The sequence below is a fragment of the Pan troglodytes genome, chromosome 11 (assembly GCF_028858775.2).
Source record: "Pan troglodytes isolate AG18354 chromosome 11, NHGRI_mPanTro3-v2.0_pri, whole genome shotgun sequence".
NCBI lineage: Eukaryota > Metazoa > Chordata > Mammalia > Primates > Hominidae > Pan > Pan troglodytes.
The window spans coordinates 74,331,923-74,346,827 of record NC_072409.2 but is presented as its reverse complement, the minus strand read 5'-3'; the positions used below and the strand labels follow the sequence as shown (position 1 = coordinate 74,346,827).

At 38.6% G+C, this 14,905-nt stretch overlaps 1 protein-coding gene across 50 annotated transcripts in view; it reads left to right on the top strand.

Moving 5' to 3' along the window:
• The window catches only part of KIF27 (kinesin family member 27), an 85,058-nt gene that overhangs the window by 37,844 nt on the left and 32,309 nt on the right, over positions 1–14,905 (top strand). For 49 of the 50 annotated variants that reach the window (XM_024345669.3, XM_054658073.2, XM_024345675.3 and 46 more), the window contains 3 exons: positions 224–429; positions 3,741–3,938; positions 13,570–13,683. In XM_024345669.3, coding sequence (XP_024201437.2) covers positions 224–429; positions 3,741–3,938; positions 13,570–13,683 — 518 coding nt within the window. The remainder of the gene's footprint in view (positions 1–223; positions 430–3,740; positions 3,939–13,569; positions 13,684–14,905) is intronic. The other variant, XM_063787795.1, reaches the window with a different exon arrangement.

The following is a 14,905-nucleotide window of genomic DNA, read 5'->3' as shown; positions in this document are numbered from 1 at the left end:
CTGACTGGCAGCAGATGGGAACAGTCATTAAGGAACTAATCATTAAGAGGCCTGATGGCAAGCTGTGTTTGATGGGGGTGGGTGGGGACAACTGGGTTTTTAATGCTATGCCTTAAATAGTATCACTGCCTGGATGGATTTTAGAGTAGAGTATTTTTATGTTTTGGATGTTTAACTTCTTTTTACATAATTTATACTAATAATTATTATTATTACGGTTAAGGTAATGATGCCAAGTCTGTAAGCAAGCAGTATTCTTTGAAAGTAACAAAGCTAGAGCATGATGCAGAACAGGCAAAAGTCGAACTAATTGAAACACAAAAGCAGCTACAGGAGCTGGAAAACAAAGATCTTTCTGATGTTGCAATGAAGGTAAAATTACAGAAAGAGTTTCGTAAAAAGATGGATGCTGCAAAGCTGAGAGTTCAGGTAATTTAAAAAATGTAATTGAGAAAACTTATTTAAGCTTTCTTGCTTCTGAGGATTCTTGTACTGAGTTAGGAAAGAAGTGGGATTCAGTTTATACCAGCAAGAGAAACTGGGTATCAACTTTTCTTTTGTAGTGTGCTGGTCGATTTACATATTTTACAATCTGGGTAGTATATTTCTTAATTCAAGAAGTATCTTCTTTCAATCATCATATCAAAAAACCACATGGTAAGAAATAAACATAACCACGAAACAGTGTTTATTTCTGAAGGACAGAGGATTAAATAATGATTAAATAATACAAATAAAACAGCTGGTACATATATGACACTTTGTAGACACTCAACAAATGGGAACTATTTCGAGATATGGTTTTCCCAAACCATAACTGATTGTCTTAAGAAAGGTTAATAACTTTGTGTACTGCAACTCATCCTTAACTTCCTAATGCCTGGTTTTAGCTTTAACTTTAGAAATAGCTACAGTTAAAAATTCTATTCTATGAGAAATATTCCATCACATGGAGATTTTGTGTGATGAAGCCATTTCCAGGTGCTTTGGAGATAGTCACAGTGCTTTGTTAGTCTGATCATAATGAACTTTCTAGGATGTGTCCTCTATTTCTTTATCTCTCATGGTCTACTGCTTTCTTTCATGTTATAGAAACATTTTTATATTTTTCCATTTTAGGTAGAGTTGTAATTAACCTATTCACAGCATTATTGTTATTATTGAACTATGCCACAGTTATTTGCTTTAAACAAAATAGATGTTTACAATATACCTCTGGTGTGCCCGGTATATTGTAATATACCAGTATATTCTGGTGTGACAGGCCAGAAAAGTCCCTCCTGGGGTTTCTAATGCCACCTCAAACATCTGGATATTTCCACTAAAAGTTGTTGCCTAAATAGTTTCTCAAGTCAACATCAAGTTAAAATAATATGACTTGAATGTTTGAACTGCTTAAAGGAGGACATAGGGTGGTTATCTATGTCACACCTTCCATTTTCCTTCAGCATAGTTATTTCCACTTTGGAATTCACCTTTCCATGCTTTGCTTCCTGCTGTATATCCTTTTCTGCTAAGAGTACTGATAAGGAAAGAAAATGAAAGGTGTAGAACTTTACCTCAAAAGAAACATCTGATACAGCAGAGGACAGAAACAAGACATAGTTTTAGAAATTTTGTACCTTTGACATATCCATGCGCTACTCATGGAGATAAGGATGATAAGGAGGATGAGGAGGACAGTAGTTACCATTTGTTGAGGGCCTATACATACCAAATGGTTTATACTGATTATTTAATCCTTTGAAGTGGGCATTTTTAGCCATTTTACAAATGTGGAAAGAAAGGTTTAGAAAGGTAAAATAACTCAGTCAGAGTCCCATAGTGGTGATGACAATACCGGTTTTCAGTTCTCTAACATATCATACTTTTTTTTTGAGGTGAAGTCTTGCTCTGTTGCCCAGGCTGGAGTGCAGTGGCATGATCTCAGCCCACTGCAGTTGCCGCCTCCCAGGCTCAAATGATCCTCTTGCCTCAGGCTCTCAAATAGCTGGGATTACAGGTGCCTGCCACCACACCCGCAAATTTTTGTATTTTTGGTAGAGACGCAGTTTCACCACATTGGCCAGGCTGGTCTCAAACTCCTGACCTCAAGTGATCCACCCGTCTCGGCCTCAGAAAGTGCTGGGATTACAGGTGTGAGTCACCACACCCAGCCATATCATGCTGTTTTAAAATTTTGAAATACTAGTATTTTTATTGGTATAAAACAGTTATTTCAATTTTTGAAACAAAACATTTTTAAATTAAAAACTTCTAAAACCTATATTTTTAATGTCTTTAGGTATATGTAGGGCATTACATCCTGCATTAATAGTTTAATGCTGACAGATGCACTTTTGAGCAACTATGAAATAAGTGCAAAAGACAATGGCAACAGTATCTCACTCTTAAGTAAGACTTTCAGGATGTACACTGATATTTTTAATATTATGTGAAAAAGACACTAAAATGCTGGTATTATCATTTTTGCTGCAGTATTGTAATTACTGTCAATTGTAAGTGGCAAAGCCAGTGTCCAAATTTAGGTACTGGAAATGGCAAAGGCCTGTGGCCTCCAAGCCAGTGGTACCCAAAGTAGTCCATCTGCCGATTGTTCTTGTTCTGTGATGAGATAAAGGTCAGTCATTGCACAGCTTCCTTGATCAAAAAAGTCTCACATGAAAACGTCAACCGAATCTAACAGTATGCTGAGGAGTGCAAATTGACAACAATGTCTGTAAACTAGCACTGGTCCACAGATCACATTTTGAGTAGCACTGCTCTAAGCAGCAGTGCCTCTTGGATACTTAGTTTAATTAAAACAAAACTTGCCTATGCTAACACTTTATTGCCAAAATAAAGGAAATAATTAATTGTGGTCTGCATAATTTATGAATGACATCCCTTTACCTTTTTTATGCCACCTAATTGGTATTTAGTGCAATGCTAATCACATTATACAAGTTTAATATATGTTTGTTTGGTCAGGACTAAATTGTAACACAAGTATTTTATATTAGTGGTGTGAACACTTTGAAAGTCTAATGCTATCTGTACGTAATTTTAGTTAGATGAGAAGGAATTTAAGATAAATGTTAAAATAGTAATTATAATGGTTGGTCACTCTCGGGGAAGATGTTATCAGCTCTGATCATCCTAACTCAGGGATTAACGATTTAGGCTATAGCTGTAGCTATAAAAACAAGAGCACAGTAGAATGCTGTGCAGCCACCTGGAACAAATCTATATGAAAAGACCTCTGAGATAAGTAGGAAAAAAGGGAGACAGTAGTCTATATAGAATACATATGCAGCTATTTGCATGCATATGCATACATTTTTTTCTGGAAGAATATTTAAGAAATTGATAATTTTGTGTTGGGAAGCAGGACAGGTAGATTAGGGGTATATGATAAGAGTGACTCTTAAAATATAAATTCAGTTTTATACTGTTTTAACTATTTTTTAAATTAAAATACTTATTAATGAAAAGCAAATCATCTGTTTCATTTTGTTTGTTGTCCACATCAGGAAGTCTCATGATTCTTTATACTTTTACATATGTGATGCAAATTATGATCGTTTCCCTAATTGCAAAAATGGAAATGTATGATAGTAAGCAATTGTTTGTGAACCTGTCAAAAATAAATGAAAATCTAGGGAAAATTTCTTCCTTTACCATAAAATGAAAAGATTAAGTTTAGTTGAGGATTGTGAGAGATTCAGTTTTTCATTTTGAAATATTCCATATGATCTCAGGTCTTGCAGAAGAAGCAACAAGATAGTAAGAAACTGGCATCACTGTCAATCCAAAATGAGAAACGTGCTAATGAACTAGAGCAGAGTGTAGATCACATGAAATATCAAAAGATAGAGCTACAAAGAAAACTACGAGAAGAAAATGAAAAAAGGAAGCAACTGGATGCAGTAATTAAGCGGGACCAGCAAAAAATCAAAGTAATATTGTCATACATTCCTGCTAAGTATAATATGAAATGTTAAACGGCTCAGAGCTAACGAATCCATGGTCTTCATTCAGTTGGCTTGTGAAGTATCTATCCTTGACCTGCCCTTCACTGCTGTCCTTATTCACTTTAAAGCTTTGTTCATCTACATAGTAAAACCTACTTATTGAATTTTGAGTACTGTCTTGAAGGCTTTGACTTCACAAAAGAAGGTACAATGATAATTTCTCTTAGTAGGATCCTAACTTTAATTGAAGCTGTCAAAAACATACATTTATAAAGCCAACTTTCTAAATAATACCTATCATTTGAATAGGATTTTCTGTTTTCAAAGTGCTTTGACATGCATTGTCCATGTGGCTACACAGAAAAAGTACCAGGTAAAGTGGTACCATTTCATTCACAGTGAGCAGAAAAATGATCAGACCTGTATGCACAGCAGTTCTAGAATAGATTGGGCTGGGGAAGAACTTAGTGGTGTCAGCCTAGGCTCTTTGACCAGGCTATCATAGGTTCAAATCCTAGCTCACTCAGTTGCTGGCTGAGAGATTTATTGAGAAAATAAATTTTCTCAAATTTCTCAAAAATTTTACCCTCTCTGAGTCTGTTTATTCTCATCTAAAATGGCCTTAATCCTACTTGTCCCACAGGGCTTTTTTGAAAAAGATGATGATGATCATAATAACAGACGCTTATCTAGTACTATGTGCCAAGCTCTGTTCCGCTGAAATGTTAAGCTGAACCCAAGGCGTGGGACATAATTGGAGATTTCCTAGATATTTTAAAAATTAAGATTTTATTTTTTTAGAGCCGTTTTAGGTTCACAGCAAAATTGAAAGGAAGGTGCAGAGATACGCCATATACTCCCTGTCCCTGCACATGTTTAGCCTCTCCTGTTATCAGTATGCCCCAGATTTCCTAGATTTTCAACAATGGATATAACCTATTTTCCGACCTTAAAAAAAAAATCACAGAATTCAGCAATGGAAGGGAACTTAAAGAGCATTTAAACCAAGTTACTCATTATTTATTATTAATTTTTAAGTTGTGGTAAAATATATATAACATAAAATTTACCATTTTAACTTTTTTTCCTTTTTTTTTTTTTGAGATGGAGTTTCACTCTTGTTGCCCAGGCTGGAGTGCAATGGTGTGATCTTGGCTCAACGCAACCTCCGCCTCCTGGGTTCAAGTGATTCTCCTGCCTCAGCCTCCTGAGTAGCTGGGATTACAGGTGTGCACCACCACGCCCGGCTAATTTTGTATTTTTAGTAGAGATGGGGTTTCTCCATGTTGGTCAGGCTGGTCTTGAACTCCCGACCTCAGGTGATCTGCCCGCCTCAGCCTCCCAAAGTGCTGGGATTACAGGTGTGAGCCACTGTGCCCAACCCATTTTAACTGTTTTTTAAGTGTATAATTCAGTGGCGTTAATTACATTCACAATCTTGTGCAACCATCACCACTATCTATTTCCAAAACATTTTCATCACTCCAGACAGACACTCTGTAATATTATGGAATAGCTCCTCATTTTCCCCTTCCCCCACCTCTTGGTAATCTCTAATCTACTTTCTCTATGAATTTGCTTATTCTAGATACTTCATATAAGTAGAATTATATAATATTTTACCTTCTGTGTCAGCCTTATTTCATTTAGCATAATATTTTCAAGGTTTGTCTACATTGCAGCATGTACAAGAACTTCATTGCCTTTTATTGCCAAGTAATATTCCATTGTATGGATATGCCACAGTTCTTTATCCATTCATCCATCAATGGACACTTGAGTTGTTTCTACCATTTGGCTATTGTGAATAATGCTGCAGTGAACACTGGCATACAAATAAGTCTCTGTTTTCAATTCCTTTGGGTATGTACCTAGGAGTAGAATTTCTGGGTTATATGGTAAATCTGTGCTTAGCTTTCTGAGAAACCACTGTTCTCCATAGCAGCAGCATCATTTTACATTTCCACCAGCAATGTGTGAATGTTCTAATTTCTCCACACTTTTGTCAACACCTGTTTCTTTCCTTTTTTTAATTATAGTCATCTGAGTAGGTATGAAGTTGTATCTCTTTTTTTTTTTGAGACAGAGTCTCTCTCTGTTGCCCAGGCTGGAGTGCAGTGGCGTGATCTCGGCTCACTGCAAGCTCCGCCTCCTGAGTTCACGCCATTCTCCTGCCTCAGCCTCCTGAGTAGCTGGGACTACAGGCACCCGCCACCACGCCCGGCTAATTTTTTGTATTTTTAGTAGAGACGGGTTTTCACTGTGTTAGCCAGGATGGATGAAGTTGTATCTCATTGTGGTTTTGGTTTGCATTTCCCTAATGACTAATGATGTTGAGCATCTTTTCATGTGCTTATTGGCTGTTCATAAATCTTCTTTGGAGAAATGTCTATTCAAGTTCTTTGTCCACATTTTAATTTGGTTCTTTGTCTTTGTTGTTGAGTTGTATGAGTTCTTTACAGATTCTGACATTAAATTCTATCAGATACGTGATTTCCAAATATTTTTTCCTATTCTGTAGGTTTTCTTTATACTTTGATAATATCCTTTGATATGCAAAAATTTTTAGTTTTGTTGAAGTCCAATTTATCTTTTTTCTTTTGTTGCTTGTGCTTTTTGGTGTCATGTCTAAGAATCCATTGCCTAAATCCAAGGTCATGAAGATTTATGTTTTCTGCTAAGAGTTTTATGGTTTTTGCTTTTATATTTAGGTCATTGGTCCATTTGGGGTCAGTTTTTGTATATGGTGTGAAGTAGTGGTCCACATTTATTCTTTTGCATGTGGAACTCCAGTTGTACCAGTACCATCTGTTGAAGAGACTGTTCTTTCCTCCATTGAATGGACTTGGCACCCTTATCAAAAATCAGCTGGAGTGGGAAATAGGGAAATGCTGATAGGGGAAACGGGGAGATGTTGGTCAAATGGTACAAAGTTGCAGTTATGTAGAATAAATAAGTCTAGAGACTTAGTGTACAGCATGATGACTATTGTATACTGGAAATTTGCTAAGAGAATGGATTTCAGGTACTCTTACCACACAAAAAAGCCAAAATGCTAACTATGTGAAGAGATAAATATGTTAGCTTGACTATAGTAATCATTTCACTGTGTATATCAAAACATCATGTTGTATACCTTACATATGTACAATTTTGTTTTTTTGAGACAGGGTCTCACTCTGTCACCCAGGCTGAAGTGCGGTGGCATGATCATAGCCCACTGCAGCCTCCAATTCCTGGGCTCAAGTGATCCACCTGCCTTAGCCTCCTAAGCAGTGGGACTACAGACGCACACCACCACACCTGGCTAATTTTTTTTTCCCTACTTTTTATAGACAGTGTCTTGCTATATTTCCCAGGCTGGTTTTGAACTCCTGGCTTCAAGTGATCCTCTGGTCTTGGCCTCCCAAAGTATTGGGATTACAGACCTGAGCCACCATGCTTGGCCCCAATTTTTATTTTTAAAAAATCAACTGGCCATAGATATATGGTTACTAAACTCTCAGTTCTATTCCATAGGTCTATATGTCTATCCTCATGCTAGTATCACACTATTTTGATTACTGTAGGTTTGTATTAAGTCTTGAAATTGGGAAGTAAGTCCTCCCACCTTGCTCTTCTTTTTCAAGATGATTTTGGCTATTCAGGGCCCCTACAGTTTTCCATGTGAATTTGAGGATGGGCCTTTCCATTTCTGCAAAAAAGGCCATTGGAATTTTGATAAGGATTGTTGAATCTCTAGATTGCTCTGAGTAGTATTGACATCTTGACAATATTAAATTTTCTTATCCACGAGCATGGGAAGTCTTTCCATTTGTTTAGGTCTTCATTAATTTCTTTCAGCAATGTCGTAATTTTTAGTGTACCAGTAGTATTTTACCTCTTTACTTAAACTTGTTCCTAGATATTCTTTTAGATGCTATTATAAATGGAATTGCTTTTTAAATTTCCTTGACACTATAAGATAACCCAGTGAAGAGTATGAGTTTAATTGCAGCTATGGAAAAGTATTCTATACTCACCTGGGATGGAGTATAGAAGTTAAGAGGGCAAAAATCAGAGCCATGAGGAACTCCCATATTTAAAAGAACTGGTAATAATAATAATGATATTCATAATAATGGTAATAATAATTATAGCAATCGTTAACATTTATTGAGATTTATATTCAGGCAATACTTTGCTAAGCATGTACGTGTCATCTTTTGTCCTTTTTTCTTATTTTCAACTTTTTTTTTCTTCTGGATTTGTCTTTAAATATCTTAGTTTTTTTCATCCTAAAAGTATCCTCCTTCAACCTTTTTCCCCTCCCTTTCTTACCTCCCCTTTGTAACCATACTTCTTGGAAAAGTTGACTGCATTTGTTTCTGTTACTTCTACTTTCATTCATTCTCTTATCCTCTCCAGCTGGCTTCTGGCTCTATCACCCACTTCACAGCTCTTGAGAAGTTCACTAGTGCTCTCTCTGTCACTAAAGTCCTTATCTTAATACTGTGCATCTAGCACAGTTCAGCACTCCCTCCGTCTTGAAGTATTTTCCCCTTGCCTTTGTGACGTTATACTTTCCTTGTTTTTTTTCTTCTCTTCCTGATTGCTTGTTCTCTGTCTTGGCTAGCTCATCCTACTCCACCAGTCCTTTTAAATATGGGAGTTCCTCATGGCTCTGGTCTCTGCCCTCTTCTATACTCCATCCTAGGTGAGTATAGGATACTTTTCCATGGCTGCAATTAAACTGAAAATTTCCAAATTTAATGCTTAATCCCAAGTCTGTTCTTTGAGCTCCAACCTCTTCCCTAGGTTGTCTTATAGATGAATTAATGATCTTCCTTACTTACCTTTCCATGATTCCCCACTCCCTGCTCCCTTCACGGGGGAAAAATGTAGTTCTCCAATGTGCCTTACATGATATATCAGTTGGGTGTGCTAGAAGTTTAGGCATCATCATTGGCTCTTGCGTCTTTCTTATGCATATCCAATGAACCATTAAAGCCTTCAGAGTATATCTTTAAAACACCATGAATCTGTCCAATTTTCATTTCTGCTGCCAACAACTTAGTCTGTTTTGTTTTAGCTCTTCTTCCAATGTGAAGATCAGGCCAGGCTGTTCAGTGTTGTGGTCTTTGGGTTTTAACTCCTCATCTCTCATAGGCCATGGCTTAAACCAGCAAGACATAGCACTCTCTAAATCCATGCTTAGGGAAAAGAAGACACTGTCTTCTTCAAAGAGTAGAAGTCTGCTGAAATGCAACTCTGCTTGTAACTCAAACTTTTACCTTCTTATCTAGTGCACTTTTTTTTTTTTTTTGAGACAAGGTCTTGCTCTGTCATCCAGGCTTGAGTGCAGTGATGTGATCATGGCTCACTGTAGCCTTGGCCTCCTGGGCTCAAGGAATCCTCCCACCTCAGCCTCCCAAGTAGCTAGGACTGCAGGCACATGCCAGCGTACCTCACACATTTTTTAATTTTTTGTAGAGATAGGGTCTTACTATGTTGCCCAGGCTGATCTCGAACTCCTGGGCTCAAGTGATCCTCCTGCCTCAGCCTCCCAAAATGCTGGGATTACAGGCATAAGCCACCACACCTTGCCACCTAGGGCACTTTTATTCCATCTTGCCACATCTCTAATTTTAGTGAAATGACCCATTTATGGGGGATATCAGGTATTCCAGAAAAAGGAACAGACTTTCCCAAAGATACATTGATGTATCCTCTACTTAATGCAAAAACAGAAAACCTGCTTACAGTTCTAAAGGATAAAATTTGCTGTCTGTTTGGAGCTAACTCTCTGAGACTCCTGTCTCTTTTCTACTTGACTAAACCATTTCCAAAGAATAGTACAACTTCTGCGTAGGTTCTCTTCAGAGCAGTAGTTCTTAACTGAGGTCCATGGATAGGCTTTGAAGAAAAGATATGAGAACTCCTGAAATTGTGGGTGGTGGTGTGATCTTAAGCTTTTTAACCACCCATTTCCTCATCTATAAAATGGATTTTATAATAGTCCCTATATCATAGGATTGTTGTGAGGGCTAAATGGGATAATTAAATAGATATAAAAAGCCTAGCACAGTGCCTGGTACACAGTTATTTCAATATGTATAACAAAGATTACAATGTAAGGAAAAAGGCACTGTCTGGAGCAACATGTGGAAGAGGGAATTAGAAGTACTCCTGTGTCCTTTTTTTTTTTTTTTTTTTGACACGGAGTCTCTCTTTGTTGCCCAGGCTGGAGTGCAGTGGCGTGATCTTGTCTCACTGCAAGCTCCGCCTCCCGGGTTCATGCCATTCTCCTGCCTCAGCCTCCCAAGTAGCTGGGACTACAGGCACTTGCCACCACACCCGGCTAATTTTTTTGTCTTTTTAATAGAGACACAGGGTTTCACGGTGTTAGCTAGGATAGTCTCGATCTCCTGACCTTGTGATCTACCCGCCTTGGCCTCCCAAAGTGCTGGGATTACAAGTGCAGTATACTTTTAAAGTGTATGTGGACAAACAGAAATAGTAGAGAGTCAACTCCAAGTATAAGGTCTCTTTATTTAAGGTAGCTTTATTTCATCATCCTGAAATGTCTAGGACTATCACAGGGGCTAAATTATAGCTATGAACTAGAACTAGGGAAGCATCAAGAACTATGGGTGGTAAACATAGAGTCCAAATTCACTCATAACTCAGATGGGTGTAACATTTTTCTTTATTTAGTCTATAGCACCTGTCTTCTTTGTGAGTGCACTTCTCTTATATCCATGTCATGATTATTGCTGGAAATATGGTGGAAACTAATCAAATGTTCTCTCTGTTCAAACCTTGTTCTAAAAATCTAAACACTTCCTTTAAATACTTCTCAGGTCTTTTGAATAAGAATGCTCAGTCTCTTAGCCTCCTCTTCCCTATGCTTCTCTCCCTAAGATGACAGCCAGTGTATGTTGTAGTTGGGTGTATAGCCTTCTTTTGTCCTATGCCTTGGAGTTGAGGATTGTGACCAGCTGGAAATTGTGCTCCCTTGTCCACCTTACCCTGCCTAATCTGCTGGCCCCTGATGATGAAACCCCTGGCTGGTATAACTCGCAGTTTGATCTTGCTTCTGGTTTAGAGCATGGGGGTGCTTTCCCTTCATCTCATCTCCCACTAGCATTATAAGCCCCTACTGAGGCTACTAGGCATTCTGTCTAGCTTGCTAGCCCAGTGGCCTGTCCTTATACCTAGTTTGGGAGCCAGTTCCCCACAGTGACTACCTACATTAGCTCTCAACTCAGGATCCATGCCACTTGAGACCAAGGAGTCCAACTGGGGTCTCTTTCCTAATTGTACCTCTCTGCTTTTTCAGCAAGGCTGGGCAATTGTATATGGGTGTGGGGCTTCTGCACTGCAGTCTGCATTTTCTCTCCTGAATAGTTTAGGAGCCCGTCTCTCCCCATTGATACCTTTACTTATCATCCCCCTTTCTGGACCAAAACTCAGACAGAGGACAATTGGGAAACAAGTCTTCCTTACTGTCTCTTTTCTCCTTTCTGCCGTTCCCAGGGCTGGAGAGCACTAGGCTTTTCTTTTACTTCCTATCAGTGCTTCTGAAATTACTTGTGGAGAAGGTATAGTTTTTATTTTGTTATAAATTTGTCACAGCCTAACACTTTTATAAAACATGAATTAGTAGAAAAGTGAAATTTAAAATATACAAATAAAAGTCCATTTAAAAAATTGTTAGAGTCATCAGACATAAAATTATTCTGTCAAATTGCTATAAAAGTATCTCAGCACTTTCGATTGTGTACTTATCCATCACAGACCAGTAACAGAGAGTATGTGAACTGGCCAGCTTTGACTCATGGCCTCCTTCCTGTCCTGCTAAGCTTTAGTGATGGACAACATCATTTCTAAACCCCTAGAAGGCACCATGAACATTGCGCCTTTTGTTTTGTTTTGTTTTGTTTTGAGACGGAGTCTCACTCTGTCACCTAGGCTAGAGTGCAGTGGCGGGATCTCAGCTCACCGTAATCTCTGCCTCTCAAGTTCAAGCGATTCTCGTGCCTCAGCCTCCTGAGTAGCTGGGAATACAGGCACACGCCCGGCTAATTTTTGTATTTTTAGTAGAGACGGGGTTTCCCCATGTTGGCCAGACTGGTCTTGAACTCCTGACCTCAGGTGATCAGCCTGCCTCGGCCTCCCAAAGTGCTGGATTACAGGCATGAGCCACCACTCCTGGCCAACATCGCACCTCTTGACTTGACCCTTAAGATGTGGATGGAGGCTGGGCGTGGTGGCTCATGCTTGTAATTCCAGCACTTTGGGAGGCTGAGGCAGGTGGATCACCTGAGGTCAGGAGTTCGAGACCAGCCTGGCCAACATGGTAAAACCCTATCTCTCCTAAAAAATAAAAAAGAAAATACAAAAATTAGCTAGGTGCGGTGGCACATGCCTATAATACCAGCTACTCAGGAGGCTGAGGCATGAGAATTACTTGAAACCTGGGAGGCGGAGGCTGCAGTGGGCCAAGATTATGCCATTGCATCCAGCCTGGGTGACAGAGTGAGACTTTATCTCGAAAAAAAAAAAAAGATGTGGATGGAAACTAAAGAAATTTGGAAAATGCACTTCATAAGACCATGATATGTCTTCCAAGTCTATTCTCATATTGCACACTCCCATTTTTGAACACTAGAAATTGAACATTACTTTTCTTTTTGCATTTCTACATAATAAATTTTAATATACTCACAGCAGATGGATGTCTTGGGTGGAGTAACTATGAAAGTAATAAGCTCAGAAAGGCAGAAGAGAATAACCCACTTATAAATTTCAGACTCATCCTTGTTATGCTAATGTGTAACACTCACGAAGAATGAAAAAAACGCTCAGTTTTGTTAGTAAATCCTAATTTTTGCAGTTGTATTGTATTGCCTCAGTAAGAGCTAACATTCCTTTCTTCTTAGATATGCTAATTATCCTGGTCTGATCACTATACGTTATATGTATTGAAATAATCACTGTGTACCTCACGAAAATGTACAATTATTATTTGTCAATTAAAAATTAAGGCTGAGCATGGTGACTTATGCCTATAATCCCAGAACTTTAGGAAGTTGAGGCTGGAGGATCACTGGAGGCCAGGAAGATCACTGGAGACTGGCCTGGGCAACATAACAAGACCCCATCTCTACAAAAAATTTAAAAAAAAAATTAGCTGGATGTGGTGGTACACACCTGTAGTCCTAGCTACTTGGGAGGCTGAGGTGAGAGGATTACTTGAGCCCAGGAGCTTGAGCTTACAGTGAGCTATGATCACGCCATTGCACTCTAGTCTAGATACAGAGTGAGACCCTATCTCTAAAAAATTTTTTTAAACAAAAAAATCCGCACATTATTTTCTTCTCAAATAGAGCCCCAACTGTCATCTACTCATTTTCTCTTTCTGTGACTAAGGAAGTAAATGTTAAGAAAATGTGGCTGGATGGCTTGAGCCCAGGAGTTTGAGGCTGTGATTGTGCCACTGCACTCCAGCCTGGATGACAGAGCGAGAGCTTGTCTCCAAAAAAAAAAAAAAAAGAAAGAAAATAATTGTCATCAGCATACTTAATGGTCAGGTGTAAAAGCAATAAGGTGTTTTCAATTTCTTTTTCTATAGGAAATACAATTAAAAACACGACAGGAAGAAGGTCTAAAACTGAAAGCTGAGGACCTTGATGCATGTAACTTGAAAAGGAGAAAATGTTCGTTTGGAAGTATAGACCATCTCCAGGTTTGTCAATTCTATTTAGTGTTTCCTGGTTTCTCTTCAATCTGATGGTTGTCTAAATAGAGGTAAACTCACACCTGTAATCCTAGCACTTTGGGATGCCGAGGTGGGTGGATCACCTGCTGTCAGGAGTTCAAGACCAGCCTGGTCAACATGGTAAAACCCCATCTCTACTAAAAGTATAAAAATTAGCCGGGCTTGGTGGCAGGCGCTTGTAATCCCAGCTACTTGGGAGGCTGAGGCAGGAGAATCGCTTGAACCCTGGAGGTGGAGGCTGCAGTGAGCCAAGACCATGCCACTGCACTCCAGACTGGGCAACAAGAGCAAAACTCCCTCTCAATAAATAGATAGGTAGATAGATAGATAGATAGAGAGATAGATAGATGTAAAAACTGGTGGACTCTGAATAAAACCTTCAAACACTAGATGCCGCCCAAATGCAAAATTTCTAGTATTTGTTTTGAAACTTTATTATTTTTCTTTTCTTAAATTTTAGATTCAGGGATACACATGCAGGTTTGTTACATGGGTATATTGTGTGATGCTAAGATTTGGGCTTCTAATAATCCTGTTGCCCAAGTAGTGAAACTTTTATTATTACAAAATTATGTTCTCATCCAGAAATGTGCTGTATTTTTTGTTTTTTCTTGCTCTCAGCAGAATCAATATATTCTTATTTCGGTAGAAATGAGTTGATTTGAATGTTGTAGAATATAAACATGAAATCCATGTTCACTGGACTGTATTTATTCCCATCTCATGAAGACGAGTATATTTTATTTTTTTTGAGACGGAGTCTCGCTCTGTCACCCAGGCTGGAGTGCTGTGGCACGATCTCAGCTCACTGCAAGCTCCGCCTCCCGGGTTCACACCATTCTCTTGCCTCAGCTTCCCAAGTAGCTGGGACCACAGGTGCCCACCACCATGCCTGGCTAATTTTTTGTATTTTTAGTAGAGACGAGGTTTCACCATGTTAGCCAGGATGGTTTCGATTTCATGATCTGCCCGCCTCGGCCTCCCAAAGTGCTGGGATTACAGGTGTGAGCCACCGCGCCCAGCTGAAGACAAGTATATTTCTAAAAATCAGAACTCTACATTCAAAGAAAACCAAATTGTATATGTACTTTATATATTAAAAAGCCATTATTTTAGTGCCACCTTTTAAAAAGAAAGTCATAATCCACAAACTAATTTTGAAGTTCAAAGAAATTGAAATTTTAAATTT